This window comes from Melospiza melodia, chromosome 3 (genome assembly GCF_035770615.1).
Source record: "Melospiza melodia melodia isolate bMelMel2 chromosome 3, bMelMel2.pri, whole genome shotgun sequence".
NCBI lineage: Eukaryota > Metazoa > Chordata > Aves > Passeriformes > Passerellidae > Melospiza > Melospiza melodia.
Genome location: NC_086196.1, coordinates 61937674 through 61964558, shown reverse-complemented (window position 1 = coordinate 61964558; position 26885 = coordinate 61937674). Strand labels below are relative to the sequence as shown.

Sequence of the window (26885 nt, the reverse complement as noted above, 5' to 3'; positions counted from 1 at the left end):
CTGTAAACTTTCCAGTCAAGTTAAATATATAATTTTTTTGAACTAATTATGCCATCTCTCACTTTTTTTTTCTTCCTGAGCACTCAAAGATACAGAATCTCCTGAAGTTTTACCTTATATATGACACATGATTGTAATTTCCAACCTCCTCTAAAACTCAAAGGCACTTCAAATCAATTATTGATAACAGTCGAAGGGTGATGAAGGCCATACTTTTATTTCTTGTCCTCTAGAAAACAGAGGACATCCATTGCATATACACACCAGGAGAGTTTCTCACAGAAAATAGACTAGAATGATAAAACTGGCAGGCAGAAAAGTGGTCAGTGCATTGCTTTGAGCTAAAGATAAGAATTAGTGTTGTTTGAAACCTCAGAATTCTCAACCACTGATTTTAATTTATATTTTAATGTAGTGTTTAAACCAAGATTAAGCTTACAATAAACTTATCTGGCATAAGACTAACAATAGATTATTGATGGAGAGAGTCCTTTTTAATGAACTTTATATTTTAGTAGGACTGTATAGCATACATCCAGTTTTAAGAACCCCCTCTTCTCTTTGCTCTTCTTTTGGTGTTTTATCATTCTCTTCAAGACAGATGGATGTAAACTTGCTGCCAGCACTGATTGCAGCAGCCTCTTCTTATCACTTACAGATCATACAAGCCTGCTTGTCCCTCTTCAAACATATTCAGCCCTGCTATAGGATGGGAATCCCACTATCACCAGGAATTATTTTAGGGGTATTGTGTGTGAAGTGACCAGGGAGATAATCTCACCCCTACATTTACAGAAATACTTAATTGTACAGCTGAGGTTACTGAATTCTTCAGTGATCTCTGCCCTCAGGACAAAGCTTTCTTGCCAAATTGAAGTGCAATTATTGAAATGTATTACTGAAATGTAATATTAAATATTGTTTCACTGCTGAATGTTTAGCCTCTGCCATGAAAGTTGTTCTCTTGTTGAGTAAGTTCTCCTGACTCTGTTGCTGCATAAAGATCCTTCTGTAATATTACCTGAAGTCCATGTTAAATACCTTTTACATGCTCTACTTTTCACACGTGTGATATTTTGTTGTTGATAAGTGTATAATCTAAACCATGAGTTGCCAAATAAGGGGATTCATGAATTCCCTGCACTTTCAATGAGCATATACCCAGGAGCCTACCTTTCCTCAGCCCATCCATTCCTATTGGATGTGAAAGAAAATGTCCACTAGGGAGGCTCCTACCAGCCAGAAGATTGAGGCATGACCATTCTGCCCAGAGGGTGTTGAGAAGACAACAAAACGTTTCTCATGGACATGGCCTGCTCAGGGGGTGTGTGGCTGTGGATTTAGGCTGCACTCCTGAAGCACAGCTCTGTTCCACAAACCCGCAGCAAGCTTGAGGTCACATCCTGCAGTATTGTGTGCCATCTGTGGCAGGTGAAGCCAAGCAGCAGTAGCAGGACGTCTTCTGTTGCTTTGTTAGCAACCCAACTCTGCATTGTCCCTTCTACTGTTTACTCTGTGTTTATACAGGTACTGTGTGTACATTTCCATTAACCCCGTTCAGGTTACGGTCAACATTCCATGGACACACAAAGGGACTTTTCCTTACCCAACCAGATTACCTTGTCTCCTTTCTAACAGCACCGTTTTAAAATGCATTCCTACCACATTAGAATGTTGTCACTTGGACTGCCTCCTTCTTCACTTCCTTTCCTCCTCCTCCTGGCACTCTTTAGGCTATGTAAAAAGCCACAGAAGAGGCCAGACTGTGTAACTGAGCCTCCCAGTTTATCTTTTTGTCCTACTGTTTATCTCCAACAAGCAATGACTTCAAATCTTTTGTAAATAAAATGAAATCACCTACGATTCATGGCAAACAGCCTGCATGTTGTTTGATGATGGGAATGAAATGTCACTTACTGTGCTCAGAGACACAGAACTACCCAGGACACACCTACACACAGCCAGCAGAGACATTTAGGACAAGTCCTTCTGGAAGCACACAAGAGAATTTTTTAATGCCAAGTTCTAAAAGGTTTCTCTTCACTGTTCATAACATGTCCACTGTCTGTTTTTCCAGTGACACTGCTTGCTTTAGTTCACTTCTGCTCGTGGCCCTTTTTTAAGAATGATGACAGTAAGATGGCCAGGGCAGCCAATGTATTTTTAATTTTTCTCCATCATTTAGCCCTTCACTTTTGAAAAAAAAAAGTTAGGAGTTGTTGGACAGGTGAACAAAGGAGATAAATACAGTCTGAGGGGCCCACAGCTCTTTAGCTGCTAGCCCAGCAGATATTTGATGTATCACTCGGGGGCTTTATCTCCATCCTTTCAAAAAAATCAGGTAAAACTGTTTCTACCAGCTTTCATTTTTCTCACTTAGTACATCTGCAAAGTGTTTGGGGTACCAAGTACCTTTCAACATGACTGAATTATCATGGAAGACACTGTAACTTTCACCTCAATTAAGACACATCGATGAAACTCTCACATCTGCAATGAAAACTAAATAACTCTCCAGAAAGTAGAAGGCAATTCCTTTCTTTCTCTTCATGCCTGTCACTATATTCTCACAACAACTCTTTCCTGTGTCCATTTCTAAACTTCTCACTTAAAAGATAGGAATTCAGCAACTCTTCCTGCTCAGTATTCACTAGCTTTTTTAAGGCTCATGAACACTCAGTAAAGTTCAGAGTGATCTCTGCCAAATTTGCTTCTCAAACACCACATTACAATGTATTACAAATAACACATAACAATGTGTTATTTACACATTCTTTGCTCTTGCATATCCACCAAAGCAATAATCTGAATGGTGAGAACAGTGCTGTACAAAGTATATGTTATTATCATTATTGCTATTATTACATGCCATTAGCAGGATGGGCTCATACTTGGATTGTGAAGAACCAGAACTTGTGCAAGAAGACAGACAAGGACAGAACATAATCCAGTGGTATCAGCATTTACATGTACTTCCCATGCAGCAGAACTGGACGGCTCGCCATTATTTTTGTTTTTAAGTACATCGAATTACACCATGTTAGCAGGATGACAGCTGGATAAATGTTTCTCTTTTTTTTCCCTTTTTTTTTTCATGCTAGGGTCAAATCTGCTTCCACTGAGTCCTCCCAAAACTCCCACAGAAGGCAAGGCAAATGCAAAACACAGCATTAGGCATGATGATGACAATTTTCTAACTCAGGACTATTTTGGGCCTGATTTTTGATTAGTGTTGAGTTCTAACTTCAATGGAAATTAGAACTCTACTACTAGCTCACCTGAAAAGCACAGACCTGCAAGATGGACACACAAATTCTGCATACTCATAATCTCTATAGCAAATACCATGGCAAGTTTATGGCACTGACATCTTCAGCAGTCTGACTAAGGAGGTAAGAAGGTATTTTTTTTAAGGAGCAGCTAAATTTTTTTTGTTGGAGAGGAGAGGGAGGAAGGAACTAAAAATATTCCATGCTGTTCCCATGGGGAGCAGGGAAGAAAATACTTTTCAATTATACATAAATAAATATATAATTTCAAGACCCTGACCCAAGGTAACCCCTTACGCTAGGATAAATAAATGAGTCTGCAACTGTTGGCATTTCAACGTGGAAAACATAAACCAAATAAAGCAGGCAACTTGGAAAAACTTATCTCCTCTTACGTCCACTACAATGTGGCCTTTTAGGTGTTACAATTCCAAGCCATAACAATGGCATATCCTCTGAATTGTGCATGCATTTTTGCCTTCTTGACCCTAAACTTACACTTTAAACCATTACAAGAGTGACTTCAAGGAAAATAAAGAGGAGTCTCTAACATCATTAAGCCTGCTATAGTGTTTCTTCAAGTACACACTTTGAGGTCTTTACTACAGAAGCAAAACACATGAAGAAACAATTACAGGAGGTCCAAGAGAAACCATAAAAAACAGGCAATGATTCTTCTCAAGCAGGCTGACCTGCTTAAAAATAATTGGGCAACATCAACAAATTTATATTATAATTATGCAAAATAAAATTTCTAAATTCATCATATGGAACCATAAAAGTATGAGACAGTGTCTTACATGAATCCCCAGTTTTATTTTTCCAGTGAGAACACATTCTCTGCATTAAAAGATGTAGAAGGAGATGTATATAATTTTAGCCTTTACTTTACATTGTGTTAATGGTGCTGCCCAAATTTGGGAGCTAGTGCTTCAGCCAATGACACGCATTGGCAGGTACCATCAATCAAACAGTGTTTCACATTGAAAAGGCCAAGTACACCACTACTCAGGAAATGTGTGGTTTTGCTGCACTGGCGACACTCTTGCAGCATTTTATTGTTTTCTTTTAAGTCCTGTACTTGTCATAGGCCAGAGTTTCTGAATTTGATTTTCTTAAGCCTACTTGCATTTATAGTAAAGTAATTTTTGAAGTCTTGTGCCTTTCTTCCATCCCTAGACTAAAGATACTGATATGACCCAATGTCAGCATCAAGCTAACAAATCATTCCAAACATCTGAGCATGAAGTCATTCTGCTAACAGAAAAAGGAACAGATGCTGGTGGGAAAAAAGGAAGTTAACTCCACAATTGCTGGCATTTTCCAAACATCAAGCTGAAGGAATGCCGTGGTTTGCAAAGGGCAACATCCTCCCACTGTGACTTCCCAGCATTATGAGATTTCCAGTGAGCCCTAGGCAAACTGAAAGCAAGTCTATTTTCAGAGAATTAGTTTGAGAGATTCTACATTTCTGACTGTTTCACCAGAAGCCTTCTAAGCTAAGGAAGTCATGCAATCTTCCCAGACACAAAGAAACCATGGATCCCAGGCACTGAGAGGGAACCAAATAGCATCTGCTACTGCCTGTTTCAAGGAGATGGCCTCACAGCAGTAATACAGGACAGTATACAGGAGGTTGCATGAAGCTTTATTGATGCTCCCTTTCTTTACAGGGCCATACAGCTACTTTCTTAGTTTGATTTATGAACAGTGTAGAGAATGACAAATCAATTTAGGATGGAAGAGGCCTTGAGAAGAAGGGACCCACTCAGAGCTGATGTCAAAGTCTGTTAAGTTTGTTCAGGTCATTGTCAAGGTTTGAATATCGAGTTAAATTAAAATGTTGACTGAAGCTGAACTTCAGCCACAAACTTCCAAAGCATTGGTAGGAAGGGAAACAATTTTCTGATGTACCAAAGACTTCAGATAAAGTATAATTCTTCATATGCAGTGTGGCTTTGCTGGCCTTTGCCCTGTGGCCATGAGACACCCTCATTGATTAATCATCAATACTGCTAATTGTGACATTGCTTACACTGAGCACTCAAAACACCAACACAGCTTCTTCAGCCTCCTACTGCCCACCAACTGCTATTGCTGTTAAGCTATCACATGTGCCGTGAGGGTTACCCTGTGTTTTCCAGACTTCCCAGGGAACAGAGAGTAAAAGTACCCACCCCCACATCCACTCATACTCCCCTTCAACACTTCTGCAGAGCTGAAAGAAAATCTCTCATGAAGTCACATCCAAGACTCATCAAACTGTGAGTCCTTACAAATGGCTTCTCAAATAGTGCAGCAAACCATCCTCTGTGCTCACGTCTGCTGCTCCCAGATACCACATATGGAACAACAACTCTAAAGAAAGGAACTTATAAGGGACACATTAAATGCTCCTTAAAGCTATAAATCCATTACCAAAACAGTTTAATATTCCAAATCAATAACAGACTCTAAGAGTATTTCAAAGAGGAAAAAATAATGCAAGAAGATAGAATTGAAAACAATACAACTTCAAACCACCCACTTCATTTATTATGGGACAACCACGTGCTTGGCAGTCTTCATACAGAAAGGATGAACCCCAAAGGGCTTTCGTAGCTCAGAACAGACAATACAAAACCAAAAACCCACACTCAGACAACACAATAGTGTGATCGTCATCTGGCATACTATATCACTAAATGAGACCAGATGAAGAACCATTTTCTCTCTTCTTTAGGGAAAATGTATCATCTTCTAAATAGCTCAGAACGGGCTGAATGGCAGATCCCAGAGGGATCTAGTGGCCCAGGGTCTATTTAGAGGCCTTTCACTAGTGATGTCCCCTAAGGTTCAATACTGGGTCCAGTACTGTTTCACAAGTTCATCAGTGACTTGGAAGAAGGAACAGATGCCTCCTCATCAAGTTCACAGACAACACCAAGCCAGGAGGAGTGGCTGGTACCCCAGAGTGCTGTGCAGCCCGTCAGAAGGACCTTGACAGGCTGGAGAGATGGGCAGAGGGGAACTGACTGAAATTAAACTATAAGTGCAGGGTCCTGCACCTCAGGAAGAACAACTCCACGGATCAGCACACGGTGACAGCTGTGGTTGACCTGCTGGAAAGCAGCTCTGTGGAGAAGGACCTGTGGTTCATGCCCTGGTGAGGCACGTCTGGAGTGCCGTGTCCAGTTCTGGGCTCCTCAGTACAAGAAGGACGTGGAGCTCCTGAGTGCGTCCAGTGGAGGGTCACAAAGATGATTAAGGGACTGGAACATCTCTCTTACCCGGGAAGGCTGAGGGAGCTGCGCCTGGCCAGCCTAGAGAAGGAATGACGGAGAGGGGATCTTACCAATGCCTATCAGTATCTGAAGGGAGGATGCCAAGAGGATGGAGTCAGGCTCTTCGTGGTGCTGAGCAATAGGACAGGAGGCAACAGGCAAAAACTGATGCACAGAAAGTTCCACCTAAATATGAGGCAAAACTTCTTTACTGTGTGGGTGACCAAGCACTGGAATAAGTTATCCAGAGAAGTTGTGGAGTTTCCCCCAATAGAGATATTCAATAATGGTCCAGATGCAACCTTTGCCACATGCTCTAGAATAACCCTGCTTGCCACAGATGATCCCACCAGCAGTCCCTTATCCATTTTGTGATTCTATAATCTCAATATGTATCTCCTACTTTAAAGCAGGAACCCGAAGACGTGAACTCCTATCTAAATACATCAAGTGTAATGCAGTCTCCTGCTCTTAGAACCTCCATACGAAGACTTAAATGCAAAGAAAATACTTTTGTAATAAAAGCCCTGTCAGTTCACTTTAGCACAGAAATATTTCACTAACTAACTGTCTCTCCATCTTAACCAATCTGAAACTATGCTTCACAGTGCAAAACCACAGATGCACAGCAGCCTTAGAGCAAACAGTAAGTGGAGAAATTTTCACTCACTTCTGAAAGCTTTCCCTAAAGGCAAGGAAGACTCCAGATTTTATATTTGCATCTATCTTGTCCTTCATCCCTGGTAGGCTACAGTAATTATATAAAAAGCTGCAAAAGCAGCTTTGAAATCTGCTGGAGGGATTTAAGTATCTATATCCAGCTGCACAGTATCAAGCTATACTTTTTATGGGGACATTTTGCTGACAATCCAAACCTCAAGGGCAAAGCTCAAACAGAAACTCTCAAAGAAAGAAAAAAGGCCCAAACCAGACATGTAGACATTATCTTCAATAATGCTAGACAGGCAACATGGGACCAAAGTGGGAGTTTGTGAAAATGAGCTGCAAATGGTATAAAAAGACCGTAGTAAAACTACTAACAGCTGATGTCCCACTAAGGCTAGGATTCTCAAGAGTATTTCAAAGCCTATGAGGATGCAGCCCTGAGGTTAGGAAAAGAGAACTGAATGCAAAGTGATGGTGCTTCTTAGTGAGAGAGGTGTAAATCTTTTTAGGAGGACACCTGGGGTATTCTGCACCTGGACTGCAGCCTCAGTGGTTCAGCAGTGATCTGTGACCTCAGCCCAAAGGACTTGGACTCCTTAATGATTGTGCAATGCACAAAAGTGTCTTCTACTCTGTCATTTCTGCTCCTTACAGTGGGCTCACCCAAACCCAGAAACTTCACCACAAGATCATCATAGAAGACAGGTAAGTGCAGAAAAGAAAAAGAATGAACAGTGCTTCATTTGAAAATATATTCAGATATTTCAGCATCTGTCTTGGGGAAAGGGATGCTGTATGTATCCAAGGCATATGTAAATAGCGCAGGGAAAAGGTATAAGATGATGGCATGGCCAAAATGCTTCCAAAAAGTTTGCTAACTACCTGTTCTTTCCTTCAGGTAGAGAGAAATGCATTTATGCATAAACATAACAATGACAGTTCTTTGAAAGTTTAAAACAATTTAAATCAAAGACATTTTGGAACCAAGGAGTTTCCTGACTCCTAATTTAATATCCAGCTTATTAGTTTTTATAGTCATAAGGTAAATGAAAAATATAATTAATAGATATTTAAAAAATAATTACAGAGGATGATGTCATGAAGGATATTCTTTTATTTTCTGCATATTGGCTGTTATAAACTATGGTTCAGGTAAATTTTCCTCAATTTTTATATAATATTTTGCTATTGTGGAGAATCTCTTTCCCATAATAGAAAAAGTAGAACAAATTTACATATTACAAGTACACATTTCTTCTCAGATGCCATGAATGGCTACTTCCAGAAAGTTTCAGTGTGCTGCTTATTACCTCACTACTTGACTTTAAATAATATCACTTGAGTAGATAAAGCACAAATCAACTCAAAGCAACTATTTTAGGACACCACTAAAATCACAAGAGCACAAGATAACACTGAAATATTTTGGAGATCTCAACATATTATTAGAATTGAAGAACTGAGATTTTTGTTGGGTTTTTTTTTTTGTTTGATTAGAAAGAAGCTGCATGATACAGCTAGTCCAGTCTGACTCTTGTTTGGAAAAAGCTTTGCTACCAATTTTTTCCTCAAAGAAAGACAGAAGTATTAAAAAAACCTAACTTGTTTAACTGTGCAAAATGTGTGCGCTTGCTACTAAAATCTACTCAGCCAAAGTCATACAAATTAGTCTCTGGAGGCAGGAAAGGCCATAAAAAGAAAACAACTTGACTTACTTTCCAATAGCAATAAGTCTAACAGCTTGTAGGGCTGTTCAGAAGGCAATGAGCTATGGCCTGCACAATGAGGGCTCATTCTTAGAAACACAAGCTGCATCCAAAGCAATGTGTGCTGAAGCACTGCAATACCTGCACTTTTAGGGATCCCAAGATGAGCTTGTTTATAGATGAGACAAACGAGCAAACAATTATTTTGTTCCATATAATTATTTGATTGCTATTTAATGAGGTTGTGTATGTTAGAGTCAGCTCCTGGGAAAACAGCACTGAAGAACACTGGTTTTCTAAACTTTGACTTTGGAAATTTGTAAATAAATATATTTGAAATCTTGGTCTAGTGCTTGATTTAATTCCTGCAAAACTCGTATCTGTTAGCAAATCTAGAGAGAGGAGTTACAGAGGTGTTTTTTGTAAATTTAATTTTCAGCTTAAGGTGAGACATGAAGATTATTCTAAACAAAACCAGAATAAAATACCTGAACTTAGGGAGGATGCTATGATTTGTATTTTCTACATACGGCCTTAATTAACAATATCAGTGGAAGCTCCTTCTACAGAGGAAGAGGCAATCTAAAACATGTACTGGTGGTTTGAGTAGAGGGGTGCCATCAGTGGTGACTAATCAATGATTCCTCTGATGCAAATAAAGCCAACTGCATTTCCCATTTTCCATCCTGTACTGGTTAATGCCAAGGTATAAAACAGCTAAGATTGGGAAGACATTAACATTTTCCAACAGACCAGCCTTCATTCCTTATAAATAGCTACTCCACAAATGAGAGCAAAGCACCCACTAGAGCTGCTAGCTAGAGCTATTCTTTTAGGTCAAATAATCAGTGATTTGTTTTTAATATTAACGGTCTCAAATATGTACCCAGAATAGCCAAAAGTGACCAAAGCAAGCATGGCTGTGAAATACTGTGTGAATGCTACTCTGTAGGTATCACTCACAATTATGAAATTTCAGTTCAGAATCCAGCCACCTTTGACTCCTGTGGGCTGTTTGACTGACAAGCTGTGCCCCTGGCACACAACTTCCAGTGCACAGACCTACCTGCCTTCCTCCATCTCTTCAGAATGGCTTGATATTAGGAACAGGTGGAATGAGTTTTGTAATACAATAGTGACTTTCTGCCACCACATTGGAATCAAATACCATAGAAGATTACATCTAACATCTGACTGCCAAGATAAACGTGTGTCTACAACAATGACTAATCTTCATTTTTCCAAGTGACATTTGCTTATTTAAGGCAGTCCAATAATCTCACCACCTTTAGAGCACATCAGGAAGCTCTGAATTTCCATTGTTTTTAGAACTAAAAAAGGCACCTGAGATTAAAAATTGAGAACAGTTGGCTCAGTCTGCACTTCTTGACCTTGTAATTTATTTGTTTCTACTTGCCATATCTCAAAGCATAGGGTCCTGCTTGCCAAGAACCCAACATCAGCAAGACAAAGCCCTCTGGGGGCTTGTCCTGGGTGTGTGGAAGCTGAAAGTGTTCTGCCAACTAAGAAATTGGCCCTTTTGTGGCTAAAATCAGACAAAATTCTTCACGGAAAAGGGGGCTTTGCTTTCAAGTGAAGCCTGGCACAGGCTTCTCTGTCACTGCAAAAAAACAATGATAGGTGGATTAGGTAGTGGGCTAGAGAGAGATGTCATCACCAATCATCTGACTGCCTGTGAGGGAAACAGTGAATAACAATGGACAGTTAAGGTTTCAAGTAATTGAAAGTATCTATAATGTTATGAATAGACATCTGGCAATGGTATCCCATCCCAGTAAGAACATCATTTGGGATAGCTGGAGTTCAGCTAACTGAAGTTGCATAAGTGTATTATGAAGATTTTCCAGTATGAAGCTTCTTTAACTTTGGAAGTTTTTAAGATTCTTACAGCAAAGCCACTGCTGTAGAACACAGGGGAAAACGAACAAACAAAAAACCCCAACAAAAACAAAATTCCCAATGTAATGAGTGAATCCAACCAACATACTAAATACATTAAAGCCCAGATCATCTTGCCAAGACTGACTGGTCCGGGAGGTAAGATGTCTCTAAGACAGCAACCAGTAGATCCTCTCCTACCAGAACTGAAAAACCCAGCTGAGCTGGCCAGCAAAAATGTCAAGCAGACATTAATCACAGCAACCTGCACCTTCCCTCCACTTGCAAGCACTGTGTACCAGCAGTAAAAAGGAATGGAGATAGCACGGAAGACCATGGAGCCTAGACTGCTCTTGTGCTCTATTGCTAGCTCAAAGCCATTGTAATTAATTGATTTCTATTAACTTCCCTGTGTGAAGTTAAAAAAAACCCCAACCAACAAAAAAACCCGAAGACAAAACACCCTGATTGGACTAGTTTTCTTTAGTTACATGGTAAGAAAGCTCACTGCCCTCACTTGGAGACAAAAAGGCAGCAAACACAGGATTTAAATCTGCCAAGCTCAGTATTGAAGTCTAAACCTCCTCTTGTACCTTCTGTTACGCAGACTTATGTTTAAATACTATGATGCTATCATAGAATGACTTGCACACTTGGGAAATAAAATTAACCAGCAAACCCAGCACAACTTTTTCCTCCTAACATGTATGGCAAATAAATACATGCTATTGGAGTTATCTTCATTTCTGACCTTGTGTTTCCCAGAGAAGCAAAACTCTTCCAATGCCACATTAGTGTAGAAATTCTTTGTTGAGAAGTTTCACAGCAATGACACAACTTATCCATTCACTTGGCCATCATTCTGCCAGCAACAAAATATTAGTGCTATTGATCAACCTCTGATTTATCATCCCTTTACTGGTTTGGCAGAAATTTGAAGACCTTGAAGGGAGGAGTGTTACGAGCAGGTGCTCCTTGCTTTCCAGTGCACTGTGGAACATTTCCTACAAACTCTGGAAGACCTTGATCTACCAAGTTCTAAGACATCACTATTGTTGTGTACTTTACAGGTATTTGAAGACATTCTGAAAGACTTCAGCAATACCTTTTCTATTTTAAGTAACCTACAAAAGTTTTTAAAAATTCCTTAATGCATTTCCATGATAGCTGTTCTTTCAGCTCAAAGAAAAAACTAACAAACCAACCCAATCCCCCCACAAGCCCCAAACAAACAAGAAAACAAAAAAAACTCCAAACATATAAACGATTCAAAATTAAACAGTGTACTATTTTAAGATGTTAAGACCCTCTTCAGAAATCACAAGTACATACATTACTTATCAGAAAATTGTGCCATATCCATGCTGATAAAAATCCTTCCATCACTTACTCATGTTCTTGAGTAAACAGTAGATAAACACATGGCTCAAATCAAGATGCAGTTATGAACATGCACACAGAATTTATTGGTGAGTTACTCCATTGAGGACAATAGTAGTACCTTCTTTTTGCTGCAGTAAATCTGCCATTTCTTCTCTGGAGGGAGTGCAAACATAGCCTCTCTGTTCTTGTCTGTGAGATCCAATTCATCCTGGAGATGAGAAAAACAGTAAAAAAACAGTCATCAGCTGCATTGGTAAGTTCTAATAGGTTGAGAGGTTTTTGGATCAGGCATGTTTGACTAGCCTTCAATCAAGAGGACTTAACAGCTCCCAAACACTCCAAAGATTTTTGGTTTCGTGATGATTTCCTTGCTACCTTGAGTTCTCCCTGTCAGAGCACAGCCTATGAAGAAAGGCAGCCTGAACAACTCCCATGTCAAACTTCCATTACTAATGATGAGTGAAGGATGGGACGGATCACAGGAATAGGATGAAGTGAAAAACTCAAAGCACTGGATTATGTGACACAGACATTCCTTATGACACTTAGAGAAAGGCTGAAAGTTTGATACATCTTTTTTTTTCCTGGCTGGGAATACCAAATTGCTCTTCTGTAGAGAAATTGAACTATTTCCTTTCTATCCTTCAAGCAAAGGCCATGAGACAGTTGTCATGTCATCAGCAACCTACAGGCTGAAATGTTTTTCCAGATGTTTGTTCTCTAAACCACACAGTCCCCATCAAAGACACCCAGGATTTCAGACATAAAGGACAGAACTCCACAGTGCCACATCAGGCTGATCAGAGCAGCATATTCAGTCTCTGTTAAGAAAAGTGAGCTCAGAAGAACATACCCTCTTAGAGCTGAGCCAAGTTTACAATTGTAAAATGAAGGATTATACTGTGATCTGGAACTGAGCACCAAATTCCACAGCTTCGGTTACTCCTCCGTAAAAGGTGAATAACAACTGATTCTTTTCCAATGCATGTCTCTAAAACTATCAAACAAGAGATTGCTACTTCCTCTGTGTCAATCCAGTACTGACCAGAACAGGGCTCCAATCAAAGCTGCCAGTTTTAGATGCTAATAAAGAGAGCTAAGCAAAAAAGAATGGTCTTCAGGGCAAGCAGACTGTATGAGCAGGGACAGATGAAGATGTCTAAATTAAGAGTTTCAGTAATATAAAGAAAATCTTCCAGTAATGTTTCAGTGAAGCAGTTCTAGCAGAGGTTTGAGATTTTTCCCTATGTATTTGAAATATTTGGAGAAGGAAGTGTCCAGGGGTCCTATATCAAGATGACATTGTGGCACTAAAATGCTGCACACACAGATTCTGGCACCCACACTAACCTTGTCCAAGCAGAGACAATACCTCTTTAACTCAGCCCAACAATGGCTCATTTGGAAAGTGTTCAGGGCTGGGAAACTTGTGAAAACAGTGAGCAAAATTGCACACTGAGCCTGGTAGCTGCTGCTGACAGATTTAAAAGCCCACAGAGATTTAAGCTGCAAAAAGGTACAAAAGAAATGCAAACAGTAACAAGGCGAGGTCAGTGCCAGCAGCCCAAGGTAGAAGAAGCTGGAGGGTTATTTTAAACAAGGAAAAGTTTAAAGGGAAAAAAAAAAATTAGCTGTGCAAAAAGAGTGCAAACCATGTGGAAATGTTTAGTGTGAGTTTCCAAACAAGGGGGCAGCCAAGCGAGGCAAGGAGTTTTATCCTTGCTATACACAATTAGAAAACTCAGGCCAGGATCACATTCTTGGGGGGAGAGGGAGAGTGAAACTACATGTAAGGCCTTAAGACAAGCAAAGGAATGCTGCTAGAGGTCAAGCATGTGGAAGGGAAAGGAGGGGCAGATAGGGAATCAGAAATGCCAAGTTTGGAAGAACCACCATAGAAGCCAGAATATACATGAGCTGTCTGGGCTCAGCTGAATTCTTAGGAAAAAAAATGATTGTTTTATTGACCTGCTTAATGAATGCTCTTACTTTTTTTTTTTTTTTTTTTTTTTTTTTTTTTTTTTTTTTTTTTTTTTAATACAGTGCAGCTAACTTGGTTTTTTTAATCCATAGTTCTTTTTCTGGAATCTGCTGACAGATCAGACAAGTAGCAGAAGCTCTGCACAGAAGCTGAGCACTAAACTAAATGAAGATCTCAAATCAATACAGTTCAAGACAACCATTTCATCAAAAGAATGTACCTGTTAACCAAAACCACCCTGAGGACAGGATTCTGACACTGCAGCTTATAGACACTGCCCTGGATACTGGCAGTATCAGGGATATAAAGGTAAATCTCCTTTCAATGGGACAATAAGAATATGCAACTTCATAATTTTGCATCATGACATGCTTTTCAGGACAGAAGTCTAGAAAGTTAGTTTGAAAGGGTGGAAGATACTGAGGGAAAATAGTGCATCCTGCATTATTGTGACTCAGGAGGGTAGAGGGAGCCAAAAGAACTTTAGAAGTCATCCATTAGCTCAGGTAGCATAGTAACAAGGAAACTATTCAGGATTTCTAGGCATAAGAGGATCACCAGAGGTGGACCCAAACACACCTGCCTGGAAAACAGCGCATGAAAAATGCCTTACCCTTAACTTTGAAAGTTTGTGTGTGTCTTTGTTAGGAGGTAAAATGTTGGGTTCTAACACCCAGGACAGATGGGCAGGGAGCAAGCACAAATATTCAGCAGGGAAAGAAACATGTCCAGAATGCAAAGCAGTTGAGTTAGAACTCAAGCTCCTAAACTCCCTTTCCTGAAGTTAGTGTTCAGCAAGGTGTGCCCCTTCACTGAGAAGAAGAAAGGAGTGGGAAGAACTGAAGAGGTCTGCATGTCCTCATCTACCTACACCAATCAAAACCTACCCTATTAAATTTTTTTTTTAATTTAAAAATTTAAAAAAACTACCCTATTTAAATAAAAAAATCCAAAAAATCCAAGAAACCCTTGCAAAATACAAGAGACATGAGATCTTCTTCAGGAACTCTCCAAATCATTTTACCTCTGCCATTCTATAAAAGATGAAGAAAAGATCACTGTGACTACAGGAAAACCATGGATCTAGCTACAAAAAAAGACCCTGAATTAGGCAGGCTATTTTTATTTTTCTATTTTGACTTGGGATCCTAATAGATGGCACATAAGGAAGCCTGCTGCCTTGGAGGGAAGCAGGAGGAACAAGAAAGAATAAATTTCAGGAGGGTAATTTTGTTTGTGAACAGGTCATTCTGACCCAAAGACAGAAGCAGATCTGTCAGCATACAGAAATGCAGAGTGCAGAGTTAGCTCAGTGATGGCAAGTGGCTATTGAAAAGAGAAAGGAGTTGCCAAATTTGGCAGGAAAGGGGAAGAACGACAAACTGAATGCGGTCATCAAGACTGGGGCTGGAGCCAGACTAAGGAAGCCAATGTGATTGAATGCCCAGGGAGCAATTGTAAAGGGCAAGGAAAAAAGGGTCGGTCAGAACAAAGCAGGGAAAAGTCCCCTCCCCAGCACCTATGCAAGCTTCCCAACAGAAACATTGTAGTCCCTTCTACACCTTGGATGGGCTCCTTGGTTCCAGCAATTCATGCCAGCGTGACCCTGCTCAACAGAACTCAGCCTCCTGGCTCTTAAAAATGCTTGAAGTTGCAGAAACAGAGATTAAAAGGATATTTGCCAGGTTGGACTGAGGAAGACATAAAGCATGCCTAGTTAATAGTGTGTACATTTCCCTCCTTCATTTATTTCCCACTTTATTTTATCTAGTGGTGGTTAATTCAGTTAATTTTCACTTTCTTGTGGGCATTTTATTTACTTACGTAGATTGAATTTCAATGATAAAACATTTAAAAAGAACTGGAACTGGATTTGAGGTTCAAATGCTTCCAGTCCAGTTCTCAGGCCAAAAGAGAAGATGGCCTCCATTCAAAATGGCTACAACCCAAGGAAATAAGAGACAGAGAGAAAGAAGCAGAACAAGAAGGAGGAACGGGTAGGAAATGTAAATCCAGTATTTTGCAGCATTTAAAACCACATTACGTTCCTTGTTTTTGGGAACATTCATCAGAGCATGAAAGCTGGATTAGATGCTGGGCAGCCACCAGCTCAGTAATGATACTCAAAGCTCTAGAAAAGCATTTCTCACCTAGACTGGGCAGTTCTTTGTTTAGTGACACAAAATGAAATTAATAAAGGAGAAAAGTAAGATTTTGGTAATGTAGAAGAGTGGTTCACTTGGAGAGAGACACACTAAAGGTCAACTGTTAACACCTACCAACATGCCTGCCTCTCTAAAGGAGAAACCTCAAGGCCATAAGTACACAGAGAACCACAGCTTCTGCTCTCCAGCATCCCCTGATTTGAAGTCAGAATCACAGAGACCAAGAGCCCCAAACTTGGTTCTCCAGGGATATATGGACACTCATGGGAGGAGACATCCTCAGTTTCACTTTCTCATTCTACTCATCCCAGGTCCATTGGCTGCTGGACTTACCAGTCATGGGGAGTTTCACACTGACTAAAGGTCAGACAGCTGCTTTATTTTGAAAAATACAAAAACCAACAAAAACAACCAACCAACATTTACAGGCTAGTGGGTTGTTTTGTTGTTGTTGTTGATGTTTTGTTTTAGCCTCATAAATGTTTAATGAGTCATGCACAGCATTTTCAGCATTACGAAACCCAGACTCCTCATATGATATGTCTACTGCAGGCAATAACTTGATTAATATGGGCATAACAAATACTTTGCCAGAAGAAAGAGGACATTTTGCTTATTTTCTTATGTTCAGTTGGATAATTATCTTATTTCATCAATTTCTTATGTTTTCAGCTACAGAGAATTGCAGTACACTTTTAATTTTTTTACCTGTAGGTCACAGTTTCTCTTACTTACTCTCTTGGGAGAGTATTCTGTCTATAAGCATCCTCCCCAGGCCTGTGTTTCACATTTAATTGCTATCTTTGTGATTGAGAGATGTTAATGATATATAAGCATATTCTGATTTTTTTTAAAACTTTGTTTCTACCTACAAACATATTCAGGCAACTATTTAAGCATTATTTTAAAATGATATGCTTTTATGATCCTCAAATGGAATAGCTTTGACATGAAATCAATCTTTATTTTACAACATAGAATCCAACACTAAGCAATAACTCATATGCAAATAGGCTTCAGAGATGCCTATTTTGACTGTCTGATTATAGCTCTGTTGCATTTATTGGTTCTTTAACAGCTGATGTGTACTCAAGCAAAAGAACAGCCAGGTCTTCACATTAACAGGCTCCTTGGGAACCAGATGGCACAAACTGGAAAAGCTCCCCAGAAACTCTACTCTTCTTTGTTAAACTCAAAATGGAAACTTTAGAACTTCCAGAACAGATGAGGGCAGCAGTTATTTGACCTGTGACCAGCACCAAAAGTTTCAGAAGGCTGTGTGAAACCCCTTCCAACTCCCTACCTCAAACAGCCTGGCTGATTTTGTGTTACACGTGATTTATTGTCTCTTTCAAGATGGTGATAATAAAGCTATTTGCAATATTTTTTGTGCAGTTTGCTCCATCACACCAGCACTACCTTTAATGATTCTTTGTGAGTCATCAAAAAGGAAAACTGAAATTTTACACACTCTAGGACAGGCTTCACAATTTGAAGATTATTTATTATAACAACTTGCCTGGAATGCTCACTTCAAAAATTTATGTTATGTTCCAAGGGTACATTCATTTTCACGTTATACCCACTGTATGAACTTTATTTTAATGCACTGCTCTTACTGTGCTTGTTGTCCATACTCCCCATATTCCTTTCATTCCCATGTTCATATTCATATTCCTTTTTTCCTTTCTCTTGTACACACCTACCATTTCTTTTGCCCCTCACTAATCTTTTTCTCATTCCCCTTGACCTTTTCACCTGTCAAGTACAAATGCACTCTCCCTCATCCACTTCATCAATCATTCTTTCTCAGTCTCTTAACAGCATCCAATTCATCCAAGTTACAAAATCAATTACAATGCACTGCTGCCAGTATAAATTCCCTGTCCAGTATGATACCTGTTACTTCAGGCTCCCCGAGGTCATTTATATAGATGTCTGTCACCATGTCCCCAAAGAAGCCACATTCCAGTTCCACCAAAGCTCCCAAGTGCCTTAGCACAGCTGACAGCCTTATGCTCTGAACAAATTTGTTTAAATCTTGTACAAAGTAAACAGTGACTATGGCACACCGCGGGATCCCACCCAGCATCCACTGGCAGGCCTCAGAGAAGGTTCATGTTCATGTGTAATTACTTCAAGAGGATTGTTGATGGTGGGTTAATCAATGCTGAAACGCAACTCAAGCAAACACAGGACAGAAGGCACTGGCATGCCTGGGACTTTAGAAGAAAGAGAAGCAGCGGAAGGATATCAGGGGCAACATTGTCAGCAGCACACTACAAGCTTTTGGAATAGAGAATCTTATCCAGCATAACACTACCACTTTAAAAAATGGACCGAGTAGAACCACGTTGCTAACACATGACTGAAAGCTGCATTTTCACATTAACAACAGCCCCAGAAACATTTATATTTCTGTTATATTTTGTTTCATGCTGCCTATGCCAGATTCCATTGGCAAATAACAAGCAGGTTAGTCTGGTTGCTCACATTCAAGCTGTGCCTACCAAAAAGGGAGTAGCAGAAATGCTCTTGTCGTAAGTCCAGAGGCAGCTGTCCAAAAAGCAGTTTCAGAGATAAGTGCAGTGAATGAATAAAGTAATGAACCAAAACAATCTTACTCAGATCTCAGTCTCTGCAAAGAACTTACGAATCCTTCAAATAGAAGAGATAAACCTTCCCTATTTAATCACTGGGTCTACCTCCAGGGAACAGTATAAGCTTGTTCCCCTACAGTTTTCCTTCCACTGTTTTGTTCATTCCAGCTCCCCAGGCTGACTATAAGAGGTAGCCTGCAGGAAGAATGCTCATTTCCAATGCTGAGGAGGTCGATGAGGCATTCTGAAAGACTGCCTGTCTGAACTGTCAGTGTATGAGGCTCATTTGACTGCACAAACCACCTACACTCCAGTACAAACTGGAGCAATGAACAGTGCAAAAGTTTTTGGTCAGTCAACAGCATTACCTCCCACACAGCCAGCATATCTCCAGGTGAAACATACTGGTCAAAAACTGCCACTAGGGCACCTGGTTTATGTGCTAAGCCACAGATAACCCATGAAGTAAAAAGCAAAATGAACCCCAAAACAAGCCAGTCCCTCCCCTCAAGCTCTTCTATCTCATCCTCACCCTTTGAATAAAAGCAGCCTTTGTAAAGCACACGAGCAGCACACTGTGAGAGGCATGGCAGTAACATTTTGATCAGTTTTACAACTGGTAAGCATTATGTTCATCATGGTAAAACATCATTGCGTTCCATGCATTTGCACACACATAGTGTGTGTATGTGCAGATATGCATGCCTCCCACACCTTACATACACAAGAACCATACACACAAGGCATATCACGTAACATCGGCCCATACCCACAATGTTTTATCATTACATTCGTGCATTAGGAAACCACTGTGCACACATGAATTGCTAACCCAGCCTGTTGGCAGAGGAAGCAATGTTTACATTTCAGCTACTGCCACGGATCTGACTGTAAAGCAGAGAAGCAGACAAACAAAAGGCTGCGATTCCCATTACACTCTTTTCCTCCTTGCTTTTTCAAAAAGTTGCAGCTTTAAAACACCTTCAGTATTAGGGGCCCAAATCTCTTGATTCTCAGTCATAACAGTACAAGACAGAAAGCACCTGATGTTTACATACTGAAAGATGTGTTTCTCCTCTACCCTGCCAACACAGAAGTTACTCATTCTTAAGGCTTAGGAGCAGCATCCATGAAAGACACTGCTTTTTGGTGGAGAAATTCTTCATATACAAAGTCAACTAACATGGCTCCCTCTCATCTCCAGATGAGCCCCTCATTGTACTGCTTTTTTTTTCCCTTCTTAATCACTGGTTAATTGCTTCCTTGTTTCCTGGAGAAGAGCTAAATCCTGTCCTTCTCCTACTCCTCAAAGTCCTCTGTGACTTGACAGCACACAAGTACACATAACCAGCAAGGCCTGTTGTGGCAATCCCCTGTCACAGACCACTTGAAACAGCATCTGCTGTTCATTTTTCTGTCCTTCACAGGCAAACCACATGCTTTAGACAACAATCTGCTGGGCCAAACAGAAAGAGAAAGAATGAGGAAAACCAGTACCTTCAGCACTTCATGCAACAATACACACAGGTGTTCAGAGAGAGAAAAAGATCAAGACTCAGACATGCACTCTCATATGCAGGGCTATAATACAGGTAGAGCAAGAGGGACATTCCATGGATATGATTGGGCATATGAGAACAGTAATGTAAAACAGCTGTCTGTCATCACAGCTTTTTCTGTTAAGGTGGGCTGCATGTCCATGTCAGTGAATTTAAATGAGCCCAATGAGAGGGACAGGGATGAAAACTGAATGGTCAGGCTCATGTCTAATCTAAATCCCTGCTGCTGCAATTTAAGCCTATTACTTCCGGCCCTATCACCACTAATGTGGTGAGCAGATTTTTTTCCTTCCTCTTGATAACAGTTTCTGAGGCTGTTAAAGACTGTTGTAATGTCCCTTCTCACTGAGGCTAAACAAACCCATCTCTTTCAGTCCTTCTTTGAGGATATGTCCTCTGGATCTCTCACTCCTCCTCTAATTGACTTCTGGCCTTTACCCAGTCAAAGTACATCTTTCTTGAATTGCACTGTTCAAAAGTGAGGACAGTGCTCCAGCTGAGACCTTACCAAAGCTGAGTGCAAAGTTTATTTCAGGCATCTTCCAGACTGCCCTTCTGGTTGTATACTCCACATATTCCATAGAGCCAATGACCTTTATTTTTATATAAAACCCCTCAAAATCTGCATGACTTATGTTCACTCATGCTCAACTATAATCCCTAGTTTTTTCTCTGAAAAAAATAGTTCCTGGCTGCTTTCTGTCTTGAATTATCAGACTTGTTATTAAAAGGAGTTTTAACTGTCCCCCATGAATGCCATAATTTTTTCACACATTTTCCCACTTTATTTTAAGCTTATCTTTTAACATATGTACAGTATAGGTATGTGCCCTGTGACACACTCTAGAGAGAGGCCCTGCTTACTGAGGACTCATATTGGGGATATCACTGAGAGATTACCAAGCCTCACACGGTCAGCTGAGTATTATCCACTGCTGTTGTTTCAAGTGGGCACAAGCAATAGGAGCAGGAGCAGTCTGAGGAGTACCCAGAGGGATTACAGAGCTCTGGGAGCTATGGTAAGGGACTCTGGAGGGCAGGTATCTTTTCCATCAATTCTCCTGGTCAAAGGGAAGGGGTTTGAAAGGGCCAGTTCAATCTGGTAAATCAACTAATGGCTACAGGACCAGCGACATCAGCCATGGGTTTGCTATTTAAACCATGGGATTCATTTTAATAAACCTGGTCTTCTGGTGCTGACAGGTCCATCTGTCAGAGAAGGGGAAGAGCATCTTCAGTTACCATGTCAGCAAGATGGTGAATAAGGCTTTCAACTAAAGTTGCTGGGGAAGGGGAGCCTCAATCCATCCACTCCTACTAATCTGATGTCAGTGTCAGCAATAGATATTAGATATCTACTAGACAGGGACCACATGTCAGCAGGAGAGCACCTAGAGAGCAGCAAAAAGGAATTCCAAGCACTGCTGCCAGTAAATCAGAGTCATCAGAGACCCTACTAAAATGCCTCCATACACCATGTAGCATGGGGAATAAACAAGAGGAGCTTGAGATGTGCACATGCCTGCAGGGCTTTGATCTCACTGGCATCACAGAGGTGGCTCCTCTGAGCTGGAATGGAAGGCACTTTAGAAAGGTCAGGTAGAGATGATGAGGAGGCAATGGTGCCCTCTCTGCCAGTAACCAGCTGGAGTGCATGGAGTTCCACTTGGGGATGGGTGAGGAGCTGACTGGGAGCTTGTGGGTCAGGTTCAAGGGAGGACAGGGACAAGTGACATTACAGGGAGTCTGCTGTAGGCTGCCTGACCAGGAAGCCCTTCTGCAAACAGGAGCAGGCTCACAGTCACAAACCCTGGTACTCCTGGGGGCTTCAACCACTCCCATATCTGCTGGAGGGACAGCAGAGCAGAGCATAAGCAATCCAAGATTTTCCAGGATCAAATTGAGGATCATTTCCCAATAGATGTGCTCTATATTTCACCATCCAGTCAATTAAATGAAAACACCAAACAGAACTCAAGCTATTCTACCTTGATAGAGTTTTTTCACCATGACAGGTTGCAAGTGCTCTAGTGCAAGTGCCAAATTTACCTCCAAATTCTGATTATATACACAGTACCAAATACCTCTCTCAAACAGAGCTTCCAGCATCAGCATATATAACACTAAATAAAAATAAAATCTGCTGTTTCAGCACAGTGCCCATTTCCCACCCCTTATTTCCTTTCCCTCCCCTCATTTCCTCCCTCCCTTCCCCCTCCCTGTGCCAGGGTTTGTTTTTCGTGCCAAGGTCCTCTAGCTGAGACCCTGTATGGGAAGGGAGTTGTGGGAAAGGTTATTAGGAAACTGCCACCTAAACTGCTACCTTTCCGGCTTCCACACCCTCTCCCTCCCTACAAAGTCCCCTCTGTTCTGTTTTAATACTAATGAGTTCAGAGGAGGTTCCTAGGCTGGAGCAATTCACAGTCTAGACTGTGCCAAAGCACACAGGCACACACCTCTCTGATCGCTTCCTGCCCAAACACAGCCCTGCTGGCTCAACCTTCAAAATGTGGGCTGGGGATTGCTGCTGCTGCTGCTCTGCCAAAGGCAGCCTCAATTTCCAGGGGCGTCAGTGCCACCTACTCCTCCCCTCACAGCTTTATCCTCTTGTGTGCACCGTATTTGCCATATGCCCCTATAGAGGAAAACAAGGGTAAGTCAGAGCTTGGCTGACCTTTAAATCTCTAATAAAATATTACGTAAAAGGGCAGGAGGAACTGAGACGCTGGTTAAGAATTTAATGAGCAAAATTAACATCTTGTTGAGCTTTGGTTGTGCAACTTAGAAGCACATGCTCAAACTTATACACAGGGTAAACTCACAGGAACTCCACTAAATAAACATCATTTTCTGGCAGAAGTTCAGGTTTACACAGACAAAAGCAAAATCAGAAGCTACTTTAGTTGTTCGCTTGCCCTCTGAGTTATTATTCCAAATTTGGTAGTGCAAACCAGAAATCAAAATGGCCCAAGCTCCATTAAATTGAGTGGACTTACTCTGGATTTATACCAATGGAAAATATTAATTGAATAACCTCTTTTAAATTGTAACAGACTAAACCTCTGAGCCTAACCACCCTTAACAGTAGCTAGCTCTATAATCTACAGCATGGATTTCCAACATCGAATAGACTGAGAAGTTTATCAGTCTCCTTTTCACTAATTGTTAACTTTTACTTCAATAAATAAAGATGATCTGTATTTACTACTAATCAGTCCACACCAGCAAGAATATCATCCACATATAAGACTTCTGTTATCTCCTCTGGGTTGAAGAGGAGGGAAATTCCACAATTCTCTTCCCTCACATAAACAGAGTATTTCCACAGTCAAACAGTGAATTGAAGGCATGACAGTATATTTGGTTATTCACTCACACCCTGTCCTGTCTCATTGCTCAAGTATTCTGATAAGCAGAACAGAAACTACTGCACTGACATCACTGGGCTTAAGAAAACACCCCCTAAGATGCTTTTCTCTCCATGTTTCCACTGAAGAAATTATGAGAAATTTTCACAAAATGCAGCAAAAAGAATAAGAGAAGAATGAGCACGTGCCTTGCATTGTCTCCTAACAACAAATCATAATTGCATTTAGTATCTGGTTAAGCATTTGTAATCCAAAGTTCTTCCACATCATTAATGTATAAGCCAACAGCTTCACACCAAGCAACAAAACTTGTGCAGCTGTTCCTCTCTATTCAAGATGTAATGCTGAAACACAGCCACTAAAGCAATCCCAATGGATTTTCCATGACTCAGGGATCTCCCTGGACACCCTCCAAACTGCGAAACTGCAATCTGCTTTCCCCTTGTAATTTCCTTCAGAGAAGTTATTCTTCAAGCCTCCACCTAGTAAACTATTGCATAACACTGTTGTGCATGCTGCTAACCTTTTCCAAAGGTTGTTAAGTGTGGGCAGTCTTTCCTTTCCTTTATGTGGTCAACAAATGATGGGAAACTGCAAAATTAAAAGACGCCCTGAAGCGTTTTTAATGTAAAAGTGCATAGAATATACAAATTTCGACTAGGGCCTTTTTACATACACCAATGGGTCTACAGGAAGGCAGTAGAGTCTTGCATCAGATTTTACCTACAAAAAGAACCAGTAGATAAGAGTAGGGCGATGTCTATGACAGGAGGCCTCAGAAGCATTACTATTCCCTGTTTCACACAAGGGGAAAAAAACCCTCACAAATGCATGAATTTAGTTGTGTAAATTTGCAGGGGTAGCTAGGAAAATGCAATGTCCTTGCAAAGTTTTCCTCCCATCAAGCTTACAGACAAGGTAGCTAATGTTAAAAGCTCTGGGTCAGTGCTGTTGCAGTGCCAGGTGGAAGGCATCTGTCCATACTCCCTAAGAATAAAAAACATCAAAACAGAGCAGAGTGGCAGTCTGGTGTGATGAGTAACAGAAAAAGCACCTTCTGACACTTGCTTTCTATGTGCTGCTCGCACCTGGTGCTGAAGGATGAACAGAAGGACCTCTGCTGTATTGAGTGACACCAAAAGCTTCTACTTACCTAGTGTAGAGCAAGGTGCCAGGAAACTGCTGACCTGAAAACCTTGTGCCCTAAAAAGGGGCTACTCCATCCACCTCACCTGTAGCACCTTGTGCTCTCCACCTTGGAGTCTTGCACACCAGGCAAAGAAGAGGCCATTTCCCTCCAATAATGGAAGAGCAATCCCAAATCACCTCAACATATCCCCTAAATGATAAACAACCTTGAGTACTGTTTGAAGATAGAATCCACCTACAGAAGGGCACAGAGACATGACATAACAAACCCTTTTCCCCCTCTCTCCCTCAGGCTGTATGATACACTATCAGAGCCATGATTATATCTGATATAAATTGTTACTAGGTGAGCAACTACAGAAACTAATCTTAGTCAACATATTAAACAGATGATACTTCATGATTGTTATCATCTTCTTCATTCAATTATCTAATTTTGTTAACAGTTCCACTAAAACCCCAACTGCAGTCTACCTCCCTAAAGATAACTACTATCTGGCAAGACACATCCCATCCTGTTTCTCAATCTTTTCTCTTCACTGGAAAATTTCACTGCTTCCCCAGCTTCAGGTGAGGAATTATTATAAATTATTACAAATTTATAAGGTCTTCATTTACAGAGGGCCTCCCCTTTCTCGCTGACATCAGGCTAAGCATCAAAACATACCTCCTACAGTATCTCAGATCTGGCTCTTCCTCTATAAGCTGCAGAAGAAATAGACATCTGTCATTCAACCTCCCTTTCATTCCCATTCATTCACTCCAAAAACATAGCCAAAGATCTTGACCTAGAATTCATTCCATATCATCTCCATCTTTGCAATCAGTCTTCACTCTCCCTTCAGCACCACAGCTATTTCATTTGTTGTGTCTTTTTCTTCAATACTGTGGAAGACACTTTTCCTTCTTATCACAATCTCCTGCCCAATTACAATCTGGTCAACGTGGTCTTTGCAAGACGTGGTACTTTCCTATTGTTATTTCTCACAGATGCATTTCTGGCTGGCACTTTCTCCTCCCATATTATCTTTCTTATCTGTTTTATAACAATCGCTCACCTTTCCTTAGCAGACCAAATCTAGATTCAAATATTCTCTCCAGAAGGTGAGGGATGAGGTCTTAATAATAGCTTTCTAAGCCATCAAATAGAACTCTGAAAAACATAAGACACTATAAAGAGAATTGAAGGATAGAAACCGCAGAAGGGCAGGAATCATACTCAGAGAAGCCATCCCAAAATGTTGGGGCAAGAGGACATCCCTGTACTGCTGCTGTTCATGCTATTTCTACTGAAGAGAACTCACTCTCTAAGTCATCAGGCAAAGTTGCAGGAAATATATAAGAATGCCGGTGCAATATTAGGAGGAGGGTAGAAAATTGTCTATTCTGTATCCATCCAAGTATAGCTGGAAAAGCTCCAGAAAGCTGAAATAGAGATAAGTTAATTTGATCCTTCCAGCTAGCATGTATGACTCCTACTATCAATATCATCTCAGTGTTTTATCCCTTCAGCAGCCCTCAGGCTCAATCCAGAAAGTTGCTGACACTTTGTTATAGCCATAATGGAACACAAAAACCATTCAAATATTAATTATGCCTTACTAAGGAACAAGGCCAGAGTAGAGCTTTATGTTATTTTTTTCTTCTTATATTATGCTGTCTAACATTTGCATCTATGCAAAAACATGATAGTATTAGAAAATCAGGTGATAAAGGTATTAGAAACACATGGCCACAAGATTTCTGCACATTAAGCATATCTACCCTATCCATGATTTCAGGGTTAGGATATCATGACAGCTCTTGAGCATTCAATAGAGGGAAGACGTAAGATTTACAACTTAGCACTTCCATCCTCTAGTGGTAGATCTGTTCTT

At 40.6% G+C, this 26885-nt stretch overlaps 1 protein-coding gene across 3 annotated transcripts in view; it reads right to left on the bottom strand.

Moving 5' to 3' along the window:
* The window catches only part of DAAM2 (dishevelled associated activator of morphogenesis 2), a 202502-nt gene that overhangs the window by 84620 nt on the left and 90997 nt on the right, over positions 1-26885 (bottom strand). For all 3 annotated transcript variants that reach the window (XM_063152019.1, XM_063152021.1, XM_063152020.1), the window contains one exon: positions 12305-12394. In XM_063152019.1, coding sequence (XP_063008089.1) covers positions 12305-12394 — 90 coding nt within the window. The remainder of the gene's footprint in view (positions 1-12304; positions 12395-26885) is intronic.